Source organism: Diceros bicornis, chromosome 17 (assembly GCF_020826845.1).
Source record: "Diceros bicornis minor isolate mBicDic1 chromosome 17, mDicBic1.mat.cur, whole genome shotgun sequence".
NCBI lineage: Eukaryota > Metazoa > Chordata > Mammalia > Perissodactyla > Rhinocerotidae > Diceros > Diceros bicornis.
In genome coordinates, this window is record NC_080756.1 from 16897812 (window position 1) to 16924545 (window position 26734).

The 26734-nt window shown below is 44.4% G+C and overlaps 1 protein-coding gene across 3 annotated transcripts in view; it reads right to left on the reverse strand.

Annotated features, from left to right (window-relative positions):
* The window catches only part of SP1 (Sp1 transcription factor), a 41352-nt gene extending 19994 nt beyond the window's left edge, over positions 1-21358 (reverse strand). The window contains exons 1-3 of one of the 3 annotated variants that reach the window (XM_058558119.1): positions 20585-21358; positions 13730-13887; positions 11898-13413 (exon numbers count right to left, since the gene is read on the reverse strand). In XM_058558119.1, coding sequence (XP_058414102.1) covers positions 11898-13413; positions 13730-13873 — 1660 coding nt within the window. In that variant the 5' untranslated portion in view covers positions 13874-13887; positions 20585-21358. Of the gene's footprint in view, positions 1-11897; positions 13414-13729; positions 13888-14069; positions 14399-14951; positions 15066-20584 lie in introns of those variants that run through there. The other 2 variants (XM_058558118.1, XM_058558120.1) reach the window with 2 other exon arrangements.
* Positions 21359-26734: the final 5376 nt, after the last annotated feature.

Consider the following 26734-nt stretch of genomic DNA (forward strand, 5'->3'; position numbering starts at 1 on the left):
GCACCAATGCACCGCTTGTCAGGCCATGCTGTGGCAGCATCCCACATAAAGTGGAGGAAAATAGGCATGGATGTTAGCTCAGGGCCAGTCTTCCTCAGCAAAAAAAGAGACGAATTGGCATGGATGTTAGCTCAGGGTTGATCTTCCTCACAAAAAAATTAAATAAATAAAAAATAAAAAGTCTTAGGGAGGGCAGACATATTTTGTGAGCTTTAATAATATTTGTAATGTATTGTTTCATGAACTGGGATATGGATAAAAGAATATCCATTGTATCATCCTTTATACCTGCCTAGATGTCTTAAATTATTTCATAATCATTTTTGAAGTGTTTTTTTGGGGGGGAGGGAAGAGAAGTGATAGATGAGAGATAGGAATTAGCTGAGAGTGGAAAAGAAAGTAAAACAGTGCTTTAGTAAAAACCAAGCAAAAAAGTAAAAGAAAAAAAAATTTTCTCATTTGTAGAAAACCAAACAACTTTTAAGAAAATAGGAATAGAAAAATAATTCACTGAAATAGAAAACCGAGAAACTCAATTATCATTAGACAGAGTGTCAACAAAGTGTTCATCAAGAATGTTTTTCTAGCAAACAGTCTGCAGAGAAAATATAGGCATAGACTCTGCACCAAGTTCATAACCAGGCCAACGAGAGATAAAAAAACAGAAAATCTATGGGTAATCCTAAAAACCTTCTCTACTGTCAACTACTGTTTTTACCAGAATGGCTTATGAAAGAACAAAACATACTGGCTGGAATTTACTTCCTTTGGTAGTTGTGGTAGTTTAATGACTACATTGATGGACAAGAAATGTAACGGGCAAGAAAGAATGTAAAGGCTTGGACACTTTAACAACTTGGAAGAGCAGCCTTGAACTAAGTGATTAAAACCCTACTTTTAATTGGAAAGGAGGACTACAAAGAATGGAACTTTTACTGAGAGATGGGCACTAATATATACTGAGCATGTGCTCTTACATGTTATCCAACATTTAATCCTAACAATCCCATGGGGGTAAATATTAATATGAACCCTCTTTTACAGATAAAGAAACCTCAGCTCAGAGGATGAAGCACTTCCCCTAAGTCACACAGCCAGTAAGAAGCAAAGTTATGATTTGGACCCTAGTGTGTCTGCCTACAAATCCCATGCTGTCACTCTCATGTCCATACTAAATATCTCATTCAAGACAAGCTTTCTTTTTCTTTCACAAAGGATTTTCAATCAATTACTGCTAGTCTCAGAGCTGGAATTATTTCATCCCTCACATTAAAGAGTATATACACTCAGAGCTAAACCATTCAACCTATACTACACAGGATGTGAGACATTCATGTGCAAAAACAGTACATACAGAAGAGAAAAAAACCAAACTATTTTGGGTTAAAGATCCCAATTACAGTCTGTCATCTATAACTTCCCATCCAAGAGAGTACCAAACAAGTGGGAAAACTCATCCCAGACAATTTCCCAACAATTTTGTGGATTTTTATATTGTACTTTCAAAGAGCCATTTCATTCTCTCATAACAGCAGCATAACAAATGGGAAGAAAAATAGTACTCTTTAGCAAGCCCCTGAGTTTGTTCATAGTACCAATGTCTCACGGGAGGTTGGGAATAGAAATGAGGGTAGGGTGGAGGGGGGTGCAGGAAAACAGGAGACATGACATGACACAATATGATTCATTTATAAATAGAACCATTCATGTGCAGTAGTAGGTTTCATTATCAGCCTCCATTTCAGCTTTTAAAAGGCAGCTGCATTGGCCTGATGGCGGTTTTGAACCAGAACTAGGAAAGCCTCTAAACTTGACTTCCTAAATGAACAGAAAGCTCACGTTTTCCAAGCATAACCTTTATTTTGTTTCCTCTAGGCACAATCTTGTAGAGTATGCTGAGCACAATGCCAGGGATTGCCAAACAATCCTCTACTGGAGTGTTGGGATACCTTGCCTTTACGAGAGGTCTTCAGGTCATACAACATTAGAAGTCCTTCAGTAACATTCTCAAGAGAATCATTCTGGAGAATGCTCTCTGTAGTATCAAGGCTTTAGGGGAGCTAAACAAAATAAAAGTCTGCTATAAGCTTCAATGCTTAGTTTTTTGGAAAGGGACAAATTTCTTGGCTGGTACCATTTTTCTTTTCTTTTCCTTTTTTTTTGGTGAGGAAGACTGGCCATCAGCTAACATCTGTTGCCAATCTTCCTCTTTTTGCTGAGGAAGATTGGCCCTGAGCTAACATCTGTGCCCATCTTCCTCTCCTTTATATGGGACACCGCCACAGCACGGCTTGATGAGTGGTGCGTAGGTCCGTGCCCAGGATCTGAACCTGCCAACCCCAGGCTGTCAAAGCAGAGTGTGTGAACTTAACCCTATGCCACCTAGTACCACTTTTAAACAGCATCAAACTCCTTTGCAAGCAAAGCAGTGATTAAAACCAAACAGTCCAGGGGCTGGCCCCATGGCTTAGCGGTTAAGTGCGCGCGCTCCGCTACTGGTGGCCTGGGTTCGGATCCCGGGCCGCGCACCGATGCACCACTTCTCCGGCCATGCTGAGGCCGCGTCCCACGTACAGCAACTAGAAGGATGTGCATCTATGACATACATCTATCTACTGGGGCTTTGGGGGAAAAAAATAAATTAATTAATTAATTAAAAAAAAAAATAGTCCATGGAGTAAAAATTTTCAATATCAATAAAGAAGTACAGGAAATGAAGGTGCCCCTATTTCACGTAATCCCTATCACAGGTGCCTATTTCTTAAGTTTAAATGTCGATTTCTTAAATTTTTATGGTAAGGCACATCTAGAAAATATGACGTGATCATAATATTTCATAATGTCTCCATTCTGGTTCTGGCAATAAAAATTTTAATACTTAGGCCAATTAGTTGTCAGAATGTTTTCAGTAATAAATCAAAGAACCGTCAGTAATTTAAGTCTGGATGCATCTGAATTTGCTTCATATTTCAGTTAAAATAATACAATGTGATATGTTAGTGCTTCTACTAAGACAGTTCTGACCAGGTATTCGATTAAAAGACTAATTGCCACGACACCAAGATGCTTAGCCATGCTGCAGTTTCCTAGGCATCTATATAAGCTAGAGATGAGAATATCCATTGTTGGGGTGACAGGACCATCGTCATTTTCTGGGGCTCTGGAGGGTCACTGAATTAATTCCAAAAAGGGAAATGAATGCTTGCCAGCAACAAGCCATCTTTGCTCTCTTTGGTCTTTTATGCATAAGTAATTAAAACAAGGAAGTAAGCAATTACCAGTTACCTAAGAAGAATGATTTATCTTTAAAAGCATGCTCAAACACACTGTAATCAGGACAATTTTTCTTGTGCAATCCCAAGCAGCAATAATTCCTCTCTCAAGTCTCAACTTTTGAGCTCCATTTTAAGTATCTTACTTTACAATATATCCAAGATTTAAATAATGTAAAAGTAGCTGGATATCAGCTATAATGTATTAATGCTCTTGCTCTATTAGGTTAGGAAATTTGGAAATAATCTTATAAGAACACTGCTCAGATAGAAAAGCTTAAAATATAGTTCTGACTAAAAGCATAGGATGAAAATTTTTCTTTTCTTTTTTTTGGTGAGGAAGATTCACCCTGAGCTAACATCTGTCGCCAATCTTCCTATTTTTTTTTTGCTTGAGGAAGATTCACCGTGCGCTAACATCTATGCCAGTCTTCCTCTGTTTTGTATGTGGGTTACTGACATATCATGGCCACTGAAGGAGTGGTGTAGGTCCGCACCTGGGAACCGAACCTGGACTGCCAAAGCAGAGCATGTCAAACTTAACCACTAGGCCACGGGGTCAGCCAGAAATGTGAGTTTTTTAATAAATAGTTTATAAATATATTTCCTCAAAAAATTAAAAATAGAATTACCACATGATCCAGCAATCCTACTTCTGGGTATATATCCAAAAGAACTAAAAGCAGAATCTCGAAGAGATATTTATACCCAAGTTCACAGCAGCACTATTCACAATAGCCAAGAGGTAGAAGCAATCCAGATGTCCATCACAGATGAATGGATAAAGAAAATGTGGTATACTGGGCTGGCCCCGTGGCTTAGTGGTTAAGTGCACGCGCTCCGCTGCTGGCGGCCCGGGTTCGGATCCCGGGCGTGCACCCACACACTGCTTCTCTGGCCATGCTGAGGCCGCGTCCCACATACAGCAACTAGAAGGATGTGCCGCTGTGACATACAACTATCCACTGGGGCTTGGGGGGAAAAAAATAAATAAATAAAGTCCTTTAAAAAGGAAAAAAAAAAAAAATGAAAATGTGGTATAAAGATACAATGGAATAGTATTCAGCCTTTAAAAGGAAGGAAATCCTGTTACATGCTAAAATATGGATGAATTTTGAGGACATTAAGGTAAATAAAAAAGCCAGTCACAAAAAGCCAAACACTCTATGATTCTACTTATATGACATATCTAAGGTAGTCAAATTCATAGAAATAGAAAGTAGAGTAACACGAGGCCAGCCCTGTGGCTTAGTGGTTAAGTGCGCGCGCTCCGCTGCTGGTGGCCCGGGTTCGGATCCCGGCCGCGCACTGACGCACCGCTTCTCCAGCCATGCTGAGGCCGCGTCCCACATACAGCAACTAGAAGGATGTGCAGCTATGACATACAACTATCTATTGGGGCTTTGGGGGGAAAATAAATTAAATAAATAAAATTATAAAAAAAAAAAAGAAAGAGAGTAACAGTTGCAAGGGGCTAGGGAGAGGGGAAAATGAGGAGTTCAATGGATATAGAGTTTCAGTTTTGTGAGATGAAAAAGTTCTGGAGATCTGTCGTGCAACAATGTGAACATACTTAACACTACTGAACTATACATTTAAAAATGGCTAAGGTGGTAAATTTTATGTTAAGTGTTTTTTACCACAAAATAATCATTTAAAAATTACTGTATTACTTTGCATTTTTGTGTGCGTGTGTGTGAGGAAAATCAGCCCTGAGCTAACATCCGATGCCAATCCTCCTCTTTTTTGCTGAGGAAGACTGGCCCTGGGCTAACATCCATGCCCATCTTCCTCTACTTTATATGGGACGCCGCCACAGCATGGCTTGACAAGCGGTGGGTTGGTGCGCACCGGGGATCCGAACCTGCAAAACCCAGGCTGCCAAAGCGGAGCACGTGCACCTAACTGGTACGCCACCTGGCCGGCCCCCCCGCATCTAATTCTTAAGTTTGCAGGGGGCAATTATATTACTAAGTATACTGGCGTTCAGTAAATGCCTATGTAAGTTAACTGAACCATGAGTATTACTGAATTTCTTACCAGCATTTAAGGCTAAAAAGGAGCCCATTCAAAATATGATAACGCCAACAGATGTTCTTTTAAAACAACACCAAACCAAACAAAGAAATTTGATAATATGGAAAATTTCCAAATACATTTTTCAGGATTAAGGTCTTTTTCCCTTCTTCAAGACAAATGGTCTGTATAAAATTAAAATACATTTTTTCATGAGTGCAAGTAACTGCCAAAGAATTCTAAGCAGAGTACTTTCAGATATATCACCAATAACCATAAGAAATATTATGTATTGTCTATGTGGGGGCCTGGACAAAATTGGGCCCTATATATGTCTCTCAAAAGGTTTTTTAAACCATACCCACAACAAGTACATCGGGATAAACTGTTTTTTTTTTCTTAAATCAGAAATGAGGGGGGCTGGTCCGGTGGCACAAGCGTTTAAGTGCGCGTGCTCTGCTGCGGCGGCCCAGGGTTCACCAGTTTGGATCCTGGGCGCGCACCGACCCACTGCTTGTCAAGCCACGCTGCGACGGCGTCCCATATAAAGTAGAAGAAGATGGGCGTGGATGTTAGCCCAGGGCCAGTCTTCCTCAGCAAAAAGAGGAGGATTGGCAGATGTTAGCTCAGGGCTGATCTTCCTCACAGGGAAAAAAAAAGAAAAGAAATGAGGGGGTAGGGGAAGGAAGTCACTGAAAGGGAACTTCCAGAATAACACGGAAAATAATAACTGGGGAGCAATAAGGAGATAAAGTTTGCTATAAAGATGTCTCAAGTATATCAGGGAAAAAATAAGAAACAGGGAAACAGATCACATCTTCCTAATTGTAAAAATAAAGAAAAAAGGGGGGGAGGAGGGTAATACCCTCCACACATCCCCCCATATGACACAGCTGACCTTCACGTGCTCAAAGACTGATTATGGAAGTCTTTGGTTTCTCTTCTGCCATCTTGCTCCTCCCTTCCTAGTGTTTTGATCACATCATCAATTTATACTTCATTTAATTACAGATTAAATACATTCAAATTAATTAATCTGGTTACAACAAATTCTGATTCATAAAGTTTATAAAGAAGTTGTTGATTAACCATGCCTTTTGGGCCAGCCCCGTGGCTTAGCAGTTAAGTGCGTGTGCTCCGCTACTGGCGGCCTGGGGTTCGGATCCCGGGCGCGCACTGACGCACTGCTTCTCCAGCCATGCTGAGGCCGCGTCCCACATACAGCAACTAGAAGGAAGTGCAACTATGACATACAACTATCTACTGGGGCTTTGGGGGAAAAAAAGGAGGAGGATTGGCAATAGATGTTAGCTCAGAGCCGGTCTTCCTCAGCAAAAAGAGGAGGATTAGCATGGATGTTAGCTCAGGGCTGATCTTTCTCAAAAAAAAAAAAAAAACCCATGCCTTTTGCTTCTTTTTTCCTATTATCTGTCTTAGGCTACAAATGTTTGTAACACTTCAAAATAACTAAAGTGGGTAAAAAAACAAATCCATTTTTCTACTTGAGAGAAGACCTAGTAAAAGAAAGTAGTGTAGTGTAGTGGTAAGAATATTATCTGCAATCAAAAGATCTCTGTCACTCTGCTTTATTTTGTTCAGTGAACTTTGGCAAGCCATCGAATCTTTCTACACCTTAGGTTCTGTCAAAAAGAGGATATTGGAGGGGATGAGGGTTTTCAGCTCTGCAAGCTTCAGTTAATTACTACTGCCACGGATAGTCTGGTTTAATCGTATTATGTTTGCAAAGAGCTGTAACTTAATTTTAAGCCATCAAAACAGGGTCAATTCAATGAAGAACATACTGAATAATTTGAAAAGATCCATCTCAATAGCATTTAACCTTATGTATTTAGATTATCTGCAGCAAACATTTGTTTTCCTATGAAAACAACTTTTAAAAAATTTTCAGAAACGTATAGATTTTTAACTTAGTTCTCTCATCTCTTAAAGGTCAAGTATTTGTCTTGACCTAGGTGTTTTATATTTTAACTCCTTCAAAGTTGTTAAATTACTGTTTATTTTGTACAGAGACGCAGGGTGAGAAGGAGGATTCATAGTAAATCAGGCACATCCAAACTTGTCAAACAAGTAATACTGCCCAGTTTCCATAAGCCATTCAGAGTTTAAAAAACATTGCAGCAAAAGCACAAATGCAAATTACAGCCCAGATTTGCAACCAACTCTGAAAAAAATCTTTCTATGGAAACTTTTTTCAGGGTCTTTTAAGGGGAACAATTCTTAAAATGTAGCATAGTATTAACAATATAGTCATAGTGCGGGCAAATACATTTTTAAATAAGGCTTCAGTATACCAAGGCTTGTATAACAACGCTCATGTTAGAAAAAAGGATAGTACTATTGCGACATACCTTCTGTGAGAAATATGAAAAACAATATGCTTGTTTTTCAATTAAACAGCAAAGTGAAAAATTTCAACAAATTATTATCTATTAATGTTTACAGACACCTAATAAGTAACTTACAAAACATTACGTAATAAAGCTTTTCTAAGGACGTCCATCTTACATCTTAAAACACTTTCAAGGAGAGAAAATAAAACAATTAGAAGCAAGGAATGAGCAGAACTAAATTATTAGTGGCAACATTTACAAGCTACTTTACAAAGTGGAACAATTAAAAGGAAAGGCGATATGAGAACAGAAGAGATACTAAACTTTTCTGAAACATTAGGCACCCTTGTGCTCCTGTTATTTAATTAGGAACTAAAATGGCCACATTACACAATACAACGTGATTTAACAATGACGTCATTTACAGAAAGCCACTGGAATGAATAAATAGGAGCAACTGAAAAGGTCTGAAGACTGTCTTCTCAGTCTTTTCAAATCAATCAAGGGACCAAGGTTTTAAAGGAGACCTTTTCTACTTAAACTAAAATCATTTAGAAGCCACTAACATCATCCTAAGAAACAAGTATAATATTAGATAAAGAAGGCAAATGATGCAGAAACATTTGACATTATATTTGATAAAGTATATTATTTTAAAATAGAAAATTCTCTTGTATGACCTTTTGCACTAGAATAATTTTGAATACATTTAAATCATCTAAACCTACATATCATTAACGTTCAAATACACTAGTCTAAAACACAGCTTTTTAACAAATTAGGTCTCAGCAATCTGACCCCAAGTTTAGTGACACTGCTGGCAAACCAACTCTAGTATCACATTCAACTTAACTTTTAAGAGAAGACATTTTCCTGACCCCGATAAAACCAAGCAGATGTGAAATTTTTATTTTTAGTGCCTGAAATTTGCCTCTTGAGTGAATTATAGCCATCAAGGAAATATGTTCTATTCTCCTGCCAAAGCCCAGCCCTACACTCTTTATTAGGCAGAACTCCCACGAAGTCATCCAAACTCAGTCTTTCAAAGCCGGCTCCCCCTCAACCTGGGGCAAGAGTTTTCAGGACTTAGCAGTGGCTGAGAAAAAAACTGAAGCTTTAAACCGAAAAAAAACAAGATCTATGAGAGTGTGACTACAAAATGAGAGGAAAGGGTGCTGATAAAGGAAAAAGGGTAATAAAAAAAAGAAAAAGCTGCAGATAACTTTAAAAAAAACAAAACAAAACTAAGAGCCCATTGATCATTTCACTGTCTGGAAACTAAATTCAGTTTACTGGGTGGTCCCTTCCTCATACCACCCACAGGGGCAGAGCCACAAAAAACAGGAATACAGAGATGGCTGGTTTATTTTGGTTCTGTTTGTGCCTTTGTCTGTGTATTCAACAAAGGAGTAAACAAGAGTGAAAGTCAACAGGAGAGCTTAGAAGATTTTTGAAAGATGATTTTTAAAAATAATAAATGTAAGCAGACTAAGTGAACACCATGGAAGCTGCAGTCTTCACAACCATGTCTTACTTTGTGGAGTGCTATCTACCTCCTACCTATCTACATCGTACAACACGATTTCACATCCAACGCTCTTTCTACTACATCATACTGTTAAGAGTTTAAGTTTTTCCAGTAAAATAACTATATACCAGAAAAGGGGGTAAAATGAGACACTCTGTAGCAGCCAGGCAACAGCTGAACAGCACTAAGCTTCCAGGAAATGATTTTTATTATCTTTCATTAAGGATAAAGTCAGATCAACTGAAGGGGAAAAAAGCGTTGCACAAGTATGACTAACCAGAAAGGAGGAAACTTGTATCTTCAGAAACCACTATTAAAGAAGCAAACAATCTCAACTCGCACAAAATGGCTTTTCAGTGCCTCATTCCCATTAGTAAATGACAAGCTACCTTTCAGAAAGGCATGCATTTTCTTGAGCTCAGAGAATAACAGCTAGGTAGCCTATCCTATGACATGAAATGGCAGACCTCCTCAGAGCATGATTTAGCAATGGGAGTGCCTCATAACTGTTCTCTACACCTAAGTTATAAACCCTTCTAGAAATTGCAAGGATCCAAATGATTATTAACTGGAACAATCCCATAGCTTTGCTTTCCTTTGAAGAAGAGCAAAACTGCTGGATACGACAACCTAAAAGCAAAGAGAACACACCTTGCTAGTGTAGATTACCCAGAAAGTGTCTGCATTTCCAGGCTGTTTTTTTTGTGTGTGTGTGAGGAAGATCAGCCCTGAGCTAACATCCACGCTAATCCTCCTCTTTTTGCTGAGGAAGACTGGCTCTGAGCTAACATCTATTGCCAATCCTCCTCCTTTTTTTTTTCCCCAAAGCCCCAGTAGATAGCTGTATGTCATAGTTGCACATCCTTCTAGTTGCTGTATGTGGGACACGGCCTCAGGACGGCCGGAGAAGCGGTGCATTGGTGCGCGCCGGGGATCCGAACCCGGGCCGCCAGTAGCGGAGCGCACGCACTTAAGCGCTAAGCCACGGGGCCGGCCCTTCCAAGCTGCTGAGTTCAGTTTTTATTAAACTTTTCCCATTTCTACTCCCATAATTTTTAGCCTAAAAACACTTGCCAGCTTTAGAGCATTAAATTTTGAAGAAGCAAAGATATCTTTTCTAAAATATTTTTAACAATCTAACGGATTTCTCAGGTCCCAAGTGAAAATGCACAGGTAATGCCCTAGATCAGGAGAACTAACCACAAGCCCCAGCTCTGGCTGTAGTCTCCTCACTTGGTGCTTCTCAGTATCTCAATGTCCTCATCTAGAAAACAAGGCAGTTGTACTAGATGATTTCTTAGGTCCCTTCCAGCTCTAATTTTCTATTCCAAGATCTCCAATTCACTAAGAAAATTACTATCTTATAAAAGCTCAAAGTGGAGTCACTTTACACATAAGAATGTAAGAAAGTTAGGGAACTTGAGCAGACTCCTCCCACCACCATTTTCCAAAACTGCAGGAGGCAGAAAATATGGTTGCCTATTTGTTATCCTCACTTACATAAGAACCAGTCTAAATGGAATGAGACCTCTATAAAAAAGTCAACAATTCATAAACCCACATATACTCCAATAGAACTAGAAGTTCAGTAGTATTAAACTATTTCTCATCATAATTTTTATATACCATGCCAGAATATAAAAATGTGTATCCTTTTATTGTGCTTTATTAAAGATTAGCTTCATCATGATGGAATTGAAAATGATAAATTCTAAATAGACTTTTACTTTCTTAAATGGATATGTTTTACATTTCAAACAACCAATAGTGAAACAGTTCAAAATGAATGATTAAATATTGTGGTCAACTGATTCAACATACATTTCAATATATACTTCTTCCCTGACCACTCTTTCTCCCTTCAATGCTCTCCTTATTCCTAACTCCTCTCAACTCCACCTCCCCACTCCATTCCAGGCCCCTCTCCCTTTCTCTGCCCTTCCATACACTAACTTTTAAAGCACTCTAGGAAGTGGTTCTCTTATCTAGGAAGTATCAGAATCACCTAAGAAGCTGATTAAAAATATACATTAGTGTAAAAGATGTACGGATTCTACTTATAAGGTAATTAGGAGTTAAAAAAATTAAACCTTGATTAGCTTGCTCAGAGAGTAGGATATTCTGGTTAACTAAAGATTAACCAGGGAACGAACTTTGTTGAAAAATCCTTCTGGAATCCATTATATCACTTTTCCCTCACTTAGGAGTTACAGTTCACAAGAAATACCTGACGACTTAATAACTGTCCTACAAACAGGTCAAGTTTATAATCAATTCTTATCCTTTGCAGGGGTGGGCCCGTAGGCCAAATAAAGCCCTCAAGCTAAGAACGGTTTTACATTTTTAAATGGTTGTAAAAAACAAACAAAAAAGATTATGTGACTGAGACTATATGTGGCCCACAAGGCCTAAAAGGTTTACTGTCTGGCCCTTTACAGAAAAAGTTTGCCGACCCTTGTTCTGTCGCACCAAAGGCACTGGAAGTAGAGACCCCAGGGACACTCCCCAGATGTGCTCCTTTCTCATCAGATTAACTGAAAAATAAGTTTCCGTTAAACGGTTCCAAATGACTTAAATAGAATCACTGCTATTACTCTAATTGACTTGCCTAAATGACTAGCCCTCAACAAAGCGTTATCCCCAAGACTCTAGTCTCTTCTTTAGACTCAATAGTTTCAGTTAAGATGCTAGTTAGCTCTGGAAATAAATGTACAAGATTGGAAGCCTTACCTGGGGCATTTGCTATAGCCAACGGCAGGCTTGGGAGCTGGTGCACCTGGATTCCTGAAGCACCCAACGCACTGAGGTTAATGGTCTGGAGGCCAGGCATGGAGGAGAGCTGAGCAGCATTCACAGTGACTGTGCCGGCAGGAATGGAGGCAGCTGAGGCAATGGGTGTAAGCGTGGTATTGCTGCTGCTGGTCTGCCCCAAGGAAACACCCTGCATTGGGGCCAAGGTGATTGTCTGGGCCTGTGGGTTCTGGACTTGGAGGTTCTGCAGCTGAAGAGTCTGCCAACTAACCTGTCCATTGGGCCCCACTGTTGGTGTCCGGATGATGATGGGACCAGAGTTTGGAACAGCCTGAAGCTGGAGGTTCTGGAGGGTTTCCTGGGAGATAGCTTGAGTTGTAAAGGTCTGCCCTGACAATGGTGCTGCTTGGAGGGCCTGGAGGGCCTGTCCCCCTTGAACTAGCTGAGGCTGGATAAGAATTTGTTGTTGTTGCTGCGTCTGCTGGTTTTGCTCTCCCTCTTTTTGCTGACTTGCTTGCAGTGAGCCTCCAGATGTCTGGTTCTGCTGGATGCTCAGAGCATCAGACCCCTGTAGCCCACTGACTCTCTGGGGTGTCTGACCTTGAGAGTTGGTCCCTGCTGATCCGCTGGTGGTAAAGTTCATAATTCCCATGTTGCTGGTGGTAGTAGTTGTTGAATAGCTATTGGCATTGGTGAAAAAGGAGCTGGAACTGGCTTGTGATGATACCAAACTGGCAGAACTGATGGCAGTCCCTGAGGTGACAGGCTGTGAGCCGCTCTCCTGGGACCCAGAGCTGCTGATCGTGACTGCCTGAGAGCTAGGAGTCAAAGTAGCTGCAGAAACGCTATTGACAGGTAGCAAAGTGATATTCCCATTCAGGGCCACTGGTACATTGGTCACATACTGAGTCTGTCCTGAGAGTACATTATTAGCCAGGCCTTGGAGGGGAACAGCCTGCTGGAGTAGATTTGGCATAGCAGCAATGATGTTGCCTCCACTTCCTCGATTTGTGATGATCTGTTGGTTTGCACCTGGTATGATCTGTATTTGACCAGAACCATCCTGCTGCACTTGGGCCCCAGTGGCAGCAAACTGCAGCTGTTGCCCATCTACGGTCTGGAACTGTGGGATTACTTGATACTGAATATTAGGCATCACTCCAGGTAGTCCTGTCAGGACTTGCTGGTTCTGTAAGTTGGAAGTGGCAGCCACAACATACTGCCCACCAGAGACGGTGCGATTCTTGGAAGACTCGCTGCCATTGCTGCCATTGGTACTGCTGCCACCCTGTTCCTTTGAGGTAGGGGTAGCCCCAGAGGAGGAAGAGATGATCTGCCAGCCATTGGCACCCTGTGAAAGTTGTGTGGCTGTGAGGTCAAGCTCACCTGTGCCCCCTGACTGGTTTGGGCCCTGGGAGTTGTTACTGTTTTCATTGGGTGACTCAATTCTGCTGCAAGTTGCTGCCAGCAGAGCCAAAGGGGATGGCTGAGATTCCTGGCCAGAAAATACAGAAGAAAGTAGTTAGTTTAGTGACACCCAGCTGCCAGCCCAGAGGGCAGTATACAACAAATAAGCAGCAACACAGTGCAAACAAAGAGCAAAAAAACACAACCAAAACCTGACCTATCTATATCGCTAAAATTCTCATCTTTGGGGATCTCCAAGTCACTTGCCTTTCTGGGCTTACTTCCCTATCTATAAAATGGTTCAGCCTCTTCCTAAAAATTTTTCTGTGAAAAGGAAGACAACCATCTAAGAATACCTACATCCTCTCAACACCTTCCCCAACTGTATCCTGATCATCACTTACCTGCCCTCCTCCTCCTCCACTGCTGCTGCTACTGCCTGTGCTGCTGCTTCGAGCCTGAGAAAAGGCACCACCACCATTACCATTGCCCCCATTATTGCCACCAACGCCTTTTTCAATCTTCACCACGGCTGTCATTTCATCCATGGAGTGATCTTGATCTACGAGGAATTAAAAGACAAACAACTTAAAGTCGGGGGAAGGAAAAGGGTAAAGCGAGGAAGGGTAAAGGAGACTATGATGAAACAGAAATGACTAACAGGAAGGTGAAAGGCGCCAGTGTGAAAAAGAAAAAAAAAAAAATGGATTGGGGGAGAAAGGACAGTTATAAGACGTGTAAGACCTGAACTAGGCCCGGTACTGCCAAAACTGGGCCTCAATTCTCCCTTGCACAAAACTAAACTCAGAAAACACTGAAAAAGTACTTCCCGTATAAGAAAGGTGAGGGGCGGTGGGCATGTTGAAAGAGTTCCAAAATAAGAAAAAGTATTCTGGGGAAAAAAAGGAGAAGGATAGGTAAAGCAAAAAACATGTGGGTGGATGGAAAGCTTGCTAAAATTAGGGTCAAAGATGGAGAAAGAGGAAAATTCAAGTGTAAAAAGGAACAAGAGGAGAGAAGGGGAAAAGGGGAAAGAAGAGCTAAGTGTGAGTGGGGGAGCATTTGTGAACACTGGTGAGGGGCTAAAGGAGTCCAGGGGTTAGAAATCAGGAGGTTTCGGGGCGGATGGAGGAAGGCGGACCCTAGAGGGAAAGGGCGGTTTCGGGGTGAGGGGCGTGGAAAGGGCGGGACGGGGGGGGAGGGGAAACCTACCGGGGGGGGGAGGGCCTTGGGGCAGGCAGCGACGAGAGGGCGAACCAGGGAGGCGGTTGGCCCGGGCGGGGCCTGCACTGCTCGGGCCGCCCCCGCGGCTCCAGCCCCCGGCGGGAGGAGCCTCAGGCGGGCGGCCGAGTAGTGGGGGGTAAGGCCCGTCCCCCGTGGCCGGGGCGGGCAGGGGGCGGGCGAGGCCACGCTGCCCCCTCCCCCGGGGCGGGCGGCCCATCCCCCTCCTCCTCGGAGGCCCCGCCACTGCCCTTCTCCCTCCCTTCCCTCCGCCCCGGGCGGGACCAAGGCCGCCGCCGCCGCCTCCCGCCCGCCCCCCCTCACGGCGGGGACCGCCCGGTCGGCCCTCGCGCGCGCCCCCTCACTCCCCTCCCACCCCTAAGCTTGGAGTGGACTCATCCTTACCGCTCATGGTGGCAGCTGAGGGACGAGCTCAAGGGGGTCCTGTCCGGGGGGGTTGGGGGGGGCCGGGAAAAACGCGGACGCTGACGAGGCAAGCGAACCCGGACCGGACAGGGAGGGGGGGGGTAAGGAGGAGGGAGCAGCGCGCCACAAGCCCGGCCTATGCCCCGCCCCACTACTGCTGCCCCGCCCAATGAGGGAGGGAGAAAGGAGGGACTTGCAGAAGAAAGGCGGGCAGATTACCCAATGGCAAGACTCGCTTGCTCTCTGAGGCGTGTAAGACAAAGTTGCGTGTCTGGTGTCCGCCCAAAAAGGCCGCCCTCTCAGTGTTAAAAGCCAATGAAAGACGAAGGAAGTGGGGATGGGCGGAAGCTACAGATGATAGGCTTGGAAAGAAACCAGTCAACAGGCAGGCGGGCTGCCTCAGACGTAGGGATAGGAAGAGCTTTGATTGGAATGACAGAATAACGACCAACCAGAACCCTGGACATGCCTGGGCAAAGTTCTGGTGGGACGAGAGGTAAGAAGTAGGCAGCAACGGGATAGGAAGCTGATCGAAACCAATCAGAAATCAGGCGGGCAGCCAGGGAAGTTATGATTGGATTAACACTGAAAAGAGACAAGATAGGACGCAAATTGACGTAAAGCAAAGGCCAATTAAACGCGGAATGAACTCTGAGGGCGGGAACGTGGAGTGGGCAGAGGAGAATTGGCGTCTCCCTCAGTCACTCAGTCCAATGAGGCGGCGAAAGAAGCCAGGCACCGCCTCCAACTTGGCCAATGGGCGTTACTAGAGCCGCCGGTCGTGGGGGAGGGAACAGGGCTGTGCCAGGAGGAGTCCGTCGCCATATTGGACCTTCTCAAGGGACGTCTTTACAGGGATTAGGTGGTGCGCGTCAGCGGAGCCTTGCAGCTCCACAACTGTATGGGCCACGACACTCGGCGTGCGCTTATGCCTTGTCACCCATGCTCGTTTGAGTCTTCATTTAACCGCCCTTAAAAGTCCTCTCGGGCCTCACCCCTCCCCGGGGTGGGCGGACAGGCAGGCAGATCCTCTGAGTGTGGGTGTAAGCCCTGTGGGTGCAGACGCCACGAGATCTGGCGACGGCGCGCACACAGCCAGTGAACACCGAGCTGACAAATTTGCAAGGTCTTTGGGAGACTCCGGCAAGCGCCATTTTATTGAATTCCCCCAGAGGTGCTGACCACTTCACTTAGGGCGGGTGGACTTTTCAAGAGCTTGTCTCCTGAGGCTAAAGTGCATTGGAGAATCACCCAGAGTCAAGGTCCCATAAGCCACTTACTTTTTCCCCCTTAATTGTAAACACTTTTCTAAGCATAAAACAAGATAGAGAGGATTCCTGCTTTTTGCAGCTACAAAGGTTGAAGGAGTTTTTCCCCGAAGCACCTGAATTTCTGGCCTCCCATTCTGCCTCTCCTTTATCCTAGTTTTGGTGGAGGCAGCCTGGGTGGCTTGGCAATGACATAAGGAGGTCATTCTCTGTAGTACTTGTATCTTAGATGTTGTCACTTCATTTTCTACAATTTCAGCACTTCGTGATATGTTGTGAGGTTTTTAAGTCTGGATTCCCCTAAAACTGAGGCCTCTGCTGCTTTGGACAGGGCCTGAATAAGGTGAAATGACTGTTGAATGCCTACTGTGTTAGGTGCCTAAGTCAGTTAGGCGTTTTGCATTCCTTATGTCACCCTCATAAGGAAGATATTAGTAAATACTAGAGCTATTATGTATTTTATAAGTGAAGAAATTTAGGCTGGGAAGTAACTTGCCCAAGGTCACAAAGCTAATGAGTTGTAGTGCCAAATTCCAACCCAGAATAGTCCCACAAAAAGTCTTCTATAAATTCTTAAGTGAATATAGCAATGCCCTGTATAACCATTTATAAAAATGGACTTAATTAAAAAAGTTTTTTTTTAATTGTTTATAAAAAATGCTTTTTTATTGTTACCTTCTAGCTCCTGAAAAAAAAAATACTTTCAGGACAGCTCAGATGGCATCATCCTCTTGTATAGTTTTATTATAAAACATCACATTACATTCTAATTGAAAGCAGCTCTCCCTAGATCAAAGTTTCTCAAAATATAATGTCAGGGAGTCTCTATCTGAATCCTCTGGGCTGCTTTTTTTTCTTCTTTTTTTATGAGGAGATCAGCCCTGTGCTAACATCTGCCAATTCTCCTCTATTTTTGCTGAGGAAGACTGGCCCTGGGCTAACATCCGTGCCCATCTTCCTCTACTCTACATGGGACGCCGCCACAGCATGGCTTGCCAAGCAGTGCGTTGGTGCGCGCCCAGGATCCAAACCGGCAAACCCCGGGCCACCACAGCGAAGCGCGTGCACTTAACCGCTTATGCCACCCGGCCGCCCCGTGGGCTGCCTTTTTAAAAAGGTGGATTCCTAGGGCCAGCCCCGTGGCTTAGTGGTTAAGTGCACGCGCTCCGCTGCTGGCAGCCCGGGGTTCAGATCCCGGGCGCGCACCGCTTCTCCGGCCATGCTGGGGCCGTGTCCCACATACAGCAACTGGAAGGATGTGCAGCTATGACATACAACTATCTACTGGGGCTTTGGGGGGAAAAATAAATAAATAAAATCTTTACCAAAAAAAAAAAAAAGATGGATTCCTAGACCCCCCTCTTGGACCTAATAAATCAGATTTTCTGGGGTGGGACTTGAGAATGTGCATTTTTTAAGTAGCTCTTTCAAGTGACTGCCTAAATTGGAGTTTAAGAAACACTAAAGGAAGAGACTAGAGAGATGAAATTTTCAGAAGGGAAGGAACTTCCTGGAGGGAATGAACTGCATTACTCATCTTTGTAAACCAAGCTCTAGAGATTCTAACAGCTGGTTAGTGTATTCAGCAAAAGACCACATCTAAACTTGAGGGGGAGGTGGTGGGACGCAGGACGACTAAGATTGTGGAGCAGTCCTCTGAACGTTTCACATATATTTTCTAACTTAATCCTTTCACCCAATCTAAGAAACTGTAATCCTCTTTTACAGATGAGAAAACTGAGGCTCAGATCCTTCAGTTAAATTATGACTTCTGTTTAGTTTCCAAAGCTTGTGTATTTTCCATGGTTCTAAGCTAGTCCATGCCTGAAATGGGAACTAGGATTTGATTTTATCCCAGGCACTGAGAACAAGGCTTAGATTTAGACTGAGAAATTCAAGAGCCATCATCCTAGAGGGGAAGAGGGGAGGAAGGCAGGCAAAAGGGGTAATTAGGCCCATGTGTATGGTGATGGATTATAATTAGTTTTTGGGTGGTGAACATGATGTAATCTACACAGAAATCAAAATATAATGACATACACCTGAAATTTTTTTTTTTTTTTTGTGAGGAGATCAGCCCTGTGCTAACATCCGCCAATCCTCCTCTTTTTTTGCTGAGGAAGACGGCCCTGAGCTAACATCTGTGCCCATCTTCCTCCACTTTATATGGGACGCCGCCACAGCATGGCTTGCCAAGCAGTGCATCGGTGCGCGCCCGGGATCCGAACCAGCGAACCCCGGGCCGCCGCAGCGGAGCGCGCGCACTTAACTGCTTGCACCACCGGGCCGGCCCCTGAAATTTAAAATAAACTAAAATAGGGGCTGTTCTGGTGGTGTAGTGGTTAAGCTCGTACACTCTGCTCCTGCGGCTCGGGTTCGTGGGTTTGGATCCTGGGCGCGGACCTACACACCACTCAAGCCATGCTGTGGCAGCGTCCCACATACAAAATAGAAGGAAGACTGGCACAGATGTTAGTTTCAGGGCCAGTCTTCCTCACCAAAAAATAAAATAATTTTAAAAAATAAATATAATAAAAAAAAATTCTGTCTTGTTAAAAAAAAAAAAAAGAGCCATCACCCTTTTCACAATACTCTCTCTTTGCTTCTCCAGAACAAGACAGACTTCAGACCCTGGCCAGTAGGGATGTCCTCAACATGTGCTCGCTTATTGACAGTCCCTGAAAGCAAATGGACATGATCCATCTTTTCCAATTACTCTGTGAAAACCTGAATGAATTTTCTTTAGACTAAACACAAAAAAACAAAAATGAATAAACTTATTTCAAGGCTTTTCAAACCCCTCACATGCCAGTGTCCGTCTATACTCGTGAAGTCATTTAAATAACTCCTAATGACTGTGTTTAAAAAGCAAAGTGGATCATTTGAGAGTTGTTTCACTTCAAAATCACTCATAAGAACACGAATTATGCCTGGCTGTAACATAGTAAGCCTCACATGTACTAAGTGGTACCGTTCAACATGGCAGTCAAGGCTCTTATTGGTCTGCCCTGCACTTATTCAGGCTCATCTTCCATTTCTGTCCACTGCACTCTTTTACCCTTCACTTCATTCTTGTTGACATTTTCCCCAAAAGCATGCTTTCTTGGGTCTCCCAAGTCCAGAACCACAGTTCACCCATCTTGTCCTCCTTCTGGTCTACCAAACTCTTAAACTCTTATCTTTGATAAGAACGACGACTTTTTTTTTTTTCCCCCCCAACGCCCCAGTCCCCAGTAGATAGTTGTATGTCATAGCTGCACATCCTCCTAGTTGCTGTATGTGGGACGCGGCCTCAGCATGGCCAGAGAAGCAGTGTGTTGGTGCACTCCTGGGATCCGAACCCGGGCCGCCGGCACCGGAGTGCGTGCACTTAACTGCTAAGCCACGGGGCCAGCCCAAGAACGACTTCTATGAAGTCTTTCCTACCTTTCCCCATGTATTGAATACTCTGTCCACTAGGCTGTTTTTACATACCTCTATTAGAGCTATCTAAATATCCAATCTCCTCCAACTAGACAAGCAATCTGAGGGCCCGATAATGCCTTGTCACTTTGTATCCTCAGGGCCTGACATATACTTGACACCCAGTAAACACTTGTTAAGTGGAACAGAAGCCTAGTCCTGAACATCCTAACTAGTTCTCCAGATATTACAATGCTAAGGATTCTCAGCCTTCAGGTAGTTGTCTTTTACAAGTTAAAACATTCTTCCTGATTCTGAAGCCACTCTAGCTGTCATCAATTTCCCATTTAGCAATCTGGTAAATGGGAACATTTTATAAATTAAAATACACAGATGATTCAAAACCCTCCTTTTACACCATCATTGTAAACTTCCCTCTCGGTAAGCTTTCAACTACAGCTGTGAAGTACAAAGCAGACTGCCTAAGACTTCTTTTACCTGTCCTGCCTACTCTAGGATAAAGGAGCTTAGAAAAGAAAGAGTCCCTGACAAGATAAAGTCTCTACAATCTTCCAAACCTTTACATTCTAGCTCTCTAAACAAGAAAACAAGCCTAGATTTTCACATCATACCCTCTAAGGTCATCTGCAGTGCAATGGTGACTGCAGAAGCTGGATGGATCATCACATACATCCCTCAGTCCTTTTAGGGCCCTAGAAAGGCAAGAAACTAAGAAAAGAACTGTATAACAAGTCAAGTTTCTTTCTGTTTGGGAAGCCCAGAACCTGTTGATGAGAGATCCAGGACTAGCTGCAGATATTCTTTATTATTATTATCATCATCATCATCATCATTATTTAAAATGACTCATTCTATACCTTTGCTACATCTTTGTTTCCTTATCTGAGAAGCATTTGTGGCTCATCCGTGCCTAGACTGTACCTTGTACTAGGAAGGCCTTCGTTCAGTCCGGCAACCAGTCAGTGGCTCTGGTGGTCTTGAAGGCCCTGGAGGAGGAAGAAAGCCTGGGGGAAAAAACTGAGAGTTTTTGTCTGAGAGTTGGGAGGCATGCTAAAGAACACAATTTAGTTATTGTTGGAGGTGAACTCTGGCCCAACCTTCTCGAATATTCTCTTTTTTGAAGAGGGCTGCAAGAAGACAGCCCCGCCTGTAAACCCAGCTGATGGTCTCTGAAGCTTGAAGACCCTTGGGCAAATAAAAGCAGAGGTGGTTTGAGGCGTGGTGGGGAAGAGGAAGAGAAATTGCTGAGGAGTTCCACAATCCATCTACACTCTTGAGAGCTAGAAAAGGCAGGCTCCGGCACCCAGGAGGCTAGGAGAGGAACTTAGACCCCAAACTGAGCAAACAGAGAGTTTTTCTGAACATTTAAATCTGATCCCTGGGGACTCCAGCTTGAAATAAACACATAATCAAAACATTTCCCTCCCCTCGAATATCCAAACCCCTCAGGCTCATCAGAGATCCTAAGCTCACTAGACCTGGGAGGACGCCAGTACTCAACGTCAATTTACCCTCACCAGTCACTCCCACCTCCACCCAGACCTCTGCACCCCAGCGTGACTGGGGTCCTGCCTGGCAGTTCAGCGTTAAAAAAAAAGTTCCTCTTGTAACCCAAAATGAAGCAGTTTCTCTTTCTCCTTCCTCTCCTGGGACAAGTAGCCCTGAGTCCTCTCCAGAGTCCAGAGCTGAGGAGAGAGTTTCACCACCCTCAGCTTCCCATTCCCAGAAGGGAGAATGGCCCCAACAGGCTCAACCGGTCTGGGAACACGACCTGCCCTCCCCGGGCATCCACAGCAGAGGCTGGAGGAAGGGAGGGCAGGGAAGGGAGGGGGGCCGGCCAGGGGCTGGCCCGGGTTCCCCCTCCCACGGAACTGGGGCCACGCTGGGGGCGGGCGGAGGGCCGGGCTGGGGGAGGAGGGAGCTGGATTCATAAACAAACCCGCCTGGGCCACGAGGTGCCCAGAGGAATGGGGTGGGGTTTGTGGGCCTCTCCGGCCCAGCCTGAGCTGGGCGAGTGCTGTGGGCTGGGCCGGGGCCTCTCCACCCCCAGTTTCCGGCTAGGGGTGGGCCACCTGGCTCTCCCCGACCGCAAACCCCTCCTTCCTGCTTTGCTCTCCCTCCCGCCAGCCCGAGCAGCCAGCTGAGGTTCGTAGAAGTCTGGCACCTGACTTCTCATCTCTCCTTCCGGAAGTTTTCACTGTCCCCAGGGCGAGTGGGTGGTTCAGTGGCGGAAAGGCCCTGGAACACATGTTAATTCCTTCTTGGGGTGGCCAGGGAGATGTGGAAAGGGGAAGGTGGGAGAGGACAGGAGCTTCACAGACTTTTGTCTCCCAGACATTTGTTTTCCCACCGCTGCCCTGACACTGGTGCCCAGCTGAGGGGTAACCTTTACCATGGCCTTCCTTCTCTCTGCTTTCCCCTCCCCCACCCCTGCAGGCGATCAGAGGTGCCTGGACAAAGGTCCCTGGGAGTCTTCCAGGAAGAACTTACCTTCAGTCACTCACAAGACTAGTAACTAACACCTGTAAATATTATAGTATCCCCTTCTCACTGATTTAAGAAATAAATTCAGAACTTGAGAAGGGTGCCCAACCAAGGTCTCAAGGCAGAGTTAGGTCTCTGTGATGCCAATTCTACTCCTCCAGCATTTCCCAAAGTGTGATGCATTAACCGCTGGTGAAATTTGAACATTTCTGTATGTGTTCTTTTAATGAATTTTAGAAAGAAATTGAACTACATATCAAACCTATCATTTCACAGATGTTATTGTTAAGATGAAGAAAAACTTAATGGTATACTATGGAACAGGGGAACCTGATCATGGTAAAAATTACGAAGGTGGAGTGTGAATGATTGAAGTCTGGGCAAAAACACTATTCCATCCTGGTTTCACCATCTTGCATGTAGCTGTTTCTAAGGAAGGAAGAGGGAGAATGCGAATTCTTCAGTGAGGGGGCTAGTCTGGATGATCTACAAGGTTCCTTCCAGCACTGACAGTCTAAAGTTTAAGAGCAGTCAAAGAGTATTTTAAGGCAGAAACTGGAAGCTAGAGGACAAGAAAAACTGAGCCAGTAGAGTCATGAATTTTCTCTGAGCCACATCACCACCAGGCCCACCACTGAAGGGCCCAGAGCTGAAGAGGAAGTCTCCCTGCTCCCCACGAGGGAAGAGTGCAGGGCAGAGTGAACAGGTCTTGGAATGCTTCCAGCCCCAATCCTGAGGAATTTTGCCCAGCCTTCTCAGTCCTCAGCACACAGCAGGGCTGAAGGGAGGCACAGCTGCCTGTGTGGTATGTCTGTCCCAAGACCCTCTGCTCAGTCCTCCCCAAGGGCTGAGCCAGTCCAAGCTGCCAACATAGGCTGATGCCTCTGAGTGCCTCCTCCCTGACCTCAACCCACTCTGTGCCAGTGCAGGTCAGCAGCCACAGAGGTTGGGCCCAGTCAGAGCTCAGCCTCCAGGTCCATAGGCTGCCTAGGTCCCCTCAGGCTTAGCCTCCTCCAGCAGCCTCAAAAACACTGACTCAGACCCCCAGACATGCGCATGATGTGGCCCTGATGTGATGCAATACGAAGACCCTGCATCACCTACCAAATATTCTTTCCAAAAAGAGTGAACCTGAGTCTAAGGAAGTCTTGAGATCTAATCTCAGTTTGTAGAAAGTATGGGGGCTGGAGGAATAAGGTAGGTGAAAACACAAACAAATCAGAAAAATCCAAAAGTTAGGACATTCTATAGGGCAACTGACTCTGTTTCTTCAAGTCAGTGGCATGGAATGGAGGAAGGAGGGCTGTTCGTGCTTAAAAGAGACTTAAGAGGCAAAACAGTCACATGCAACATGATCCTAGTTTGAACAAACCAACTGTAAAAAGTCATTTTGAGGCAGTTGGGAAAATTTGAATATGGACTGGGTATTAGATGGTATTAAGGAATGACTGTTAATTTGGGAGGCATGATAATAGTTTTGGGATTATATAAGAGCATGTTTTTATAGCAATGCATATTGAGATATTTAAGGGTTTCGTGTCATAATGTCTGTAAGTTATCTTAAAATACTTCAAAAAAAAGAATAACTGACCTAAATATGGCAAATATTAATAATTGTTAAGTCCAGGTGATAGTTATATCAGATTCATTTTCTTCTCTATTCTAATTTAAATGATTTTTTAGTAATATAAATTGTTACAAAAATTTTAATTAAGTAATCATAATAATTAAAATGCCCACTGGCTCCTTTCTCCTTTCACATCCCCAGTCTCAGGCCCATGGCCTCCTTTTGTTTCTGCTGGAGTTCACACCTTCTTGGCTCCTCTCTGCTCTTTTCCCCTTGCCACATCAGCCTATGGCATAGTGCCAAAGACATGCCACCTCTTGCCATACATCTCAAGGTTTGGTGGTTTAGAGGAAGAAAGTAGAAGTCTGAGGCTTTCCCTACGTTTCTGAGTGGTGGTAGTAGAATTTGGGGGAGACGCTGAAGCCACGCATGTCTCACCCGTCAGCATCTATCACACTGTGTGGCTAACCCAGAGAAGGAAAAGACTGGGAAGAATTGAGCAATCTCCCCTGGGGCAGGCTCGTGACCAAGGCTGAGGAGGGAGGCAGCAGGCTGGACAACTTCCTGCCCCCCAACCTGTGATTATTTATCCCCCACCATTCCCTGCTCCCCTTACCCCAGGCCAGACCAAAGCCAGTCTCTCTGCTGTGCTCTTTATTTATTTTTTTTTTATAATTTTATTTATTTATTTATTTATTTTCCCCCCAAGCCCCAGTAGATAGTTTTATGTCATAGCCGCACATCCTTCCAGTTGCTGCACGTGGGATGCGGCCCCAGCACGGCCGGAGAAGCGGTGCGTCGGTGGGCGCCCGGGATCTGAACCCCGGCCGCCAGCAGCGGAGCGCGCGCACCCAACCGCTAAGCCACGGGGCCGGCCCTTGCTGTGCTCTTTAGATCAGTGTTGAACATGCTCTGGGCAAGACAGGACACTAGACACTGGGGAAGGTGTAATGAACGCGTCATGGTCCTGCCGCAAGGGACTCAGCTTAGTAGAGGAGGCAGACTCGTACACGGCGAATTATAATAGCCTGTCTTACAAGCAGTGACGGAGATACATACACAAGTGACCCCTTTTCAAGGGGCCTTGTGCCCAGTTTTCTCCCCAACACACTTCTACTCTCTCTCTCTCAGACTCCCCCCCTCCCCCCCTCCCAGAAATAATCAGTCATCAAGTCCTATCAATCTTATTCCACAAATGTCTTGCAGATTCATCCCCTACTCTCTCTCCGAAAATCCCCTCTGCCTTAGTTAGGCATCCCCATCATTGCTTACATGGTGATGTTACTATAGAGAATGGATTGCTTGTCTCCAGGTTGATCCTCTTCAAAATAGGCTCCACTGGCCCCAGGGACTCTTATCTGATTGAACATAGATCTCATTATCTGGTACAAATCAAATCAAATCTTTCCAGGCCCTACCTTTCACCTAGAGATGTAAGTAGAGCTCCAGCCATGTCCACTCAACTACTTATTGTACACAAAATAGGCCAAATGGTTTCCCTTGTGACATCCCACTGATACACACACAGGTGTGCCCTTCCCCCATAGTAGTTCAAGAACTCGCCTTTCAAGTTTTAGATCAAGCTTCATCTCTGGAATCCTTTCCAGAAATATCCCTCCTCTCTAGAATTGGTCACGTTTCTCCATGTGCCCCCATTTCAACCTCTGCTGTCTTCCACCTTGCAGCCTTCAATGTGTGTGTGTGTGTGTGTGTGTGTGTGTGTGTGTGTGTGAGAGAGAGGAAGATTAGCCCTGAATATCTGTTGACAATCCTCCTCTTTTTGCTGAGGAATATTGGCCCTGGGCTAACATCCATGCCCATTTCCTCTATTTTATATGTGGGATGCCTGCCACAGCATGGCTTGATAAGCAGTGCATAGGTCCACTCCTGGGATCCAAACCTGAGAACCCTGGGCCGCTGAAGTGGAGCACACAAACTTAACTACTATGCCAATGGGCCAGCCCCCACAGCCTTCAACTTTTTGTTGCATTTACTTGTCTGTACATTTATAAACAGTGGAGTGAAGTGGAGCCAGAGGTTAAAGTTCACATCCAGGCTTAGCAACTGTGCAACCTGAGGCAAGTTACTTAACCTCTCTGAGCCTTAGTTGCCTCATCTATAAAATGAGGATATCATTACTTACCTGGAATGGTTGTAGAGAAATTAAATGAAAATGTGGGTGTTTTTTTTTTAACCTGTTTGTTTTTTGTTTTTACTGCCCTAGTAACACCTGAACATCATCTCTTTGTATAAGATTGAAACAGAAGTTTGGTAAGATATGCACATTCCCCTTCACTAACCTATCCCACGCACACCATTCTCTCTTCTCCCAGGGTAGGGAACCACCGTCGCCATGGAACAGCTTGGTTTGCAGCTTTTCAGTCCCCTCCCTATGCATTTATATCCAACAGTTATTTACTCAATGCCTGCTATGTGCCAGGCACTGTCTGGTGTGGCGATAAACACACAACAGTGAACAAAACAGAAAAAAAAATCTCTGCTCTTTTAAGCTTACTTCCTACATTCCCATATATCTCTTTATTGTTGATATATTTTTTTTGCGTGTGAGGAATATCAGCCCTGAGCTAACATGTGTTGCCAATCCTCCTCTTTTTGCTGGGGAAGACTGGCCCTGGGCTAACATCTGTGCCCATCTTGCCCCACTTTTATATGGGACCCCGCCACAGCACAGCTTGACAAGTGGTATGTTCGTGTGCGCCTGGGATCCAAACCCCTGGCCGCCGCAGCAGAGTGAGTGCACCCAACCCTGCGCCACTGGGTTGGCCCATATTGTTGATATTTTTTATGTAAATAGGTATTTTAAGTATTATTCTATAGCTCACTTTATTTTTTTAGTTTTATTTATTTATTTATTTATTATTTTTTTTGTGTGTGAGGAAGATCCGCCCTGAGCTAACATCCAATGCCAATCCTCCCATTTTTTGCTGAGGAAGATTGGCCCTGAGCTAGCATCTGTGCCCATCTTCCTCCACTTTATATGGGACGCCGCCACAGCATGG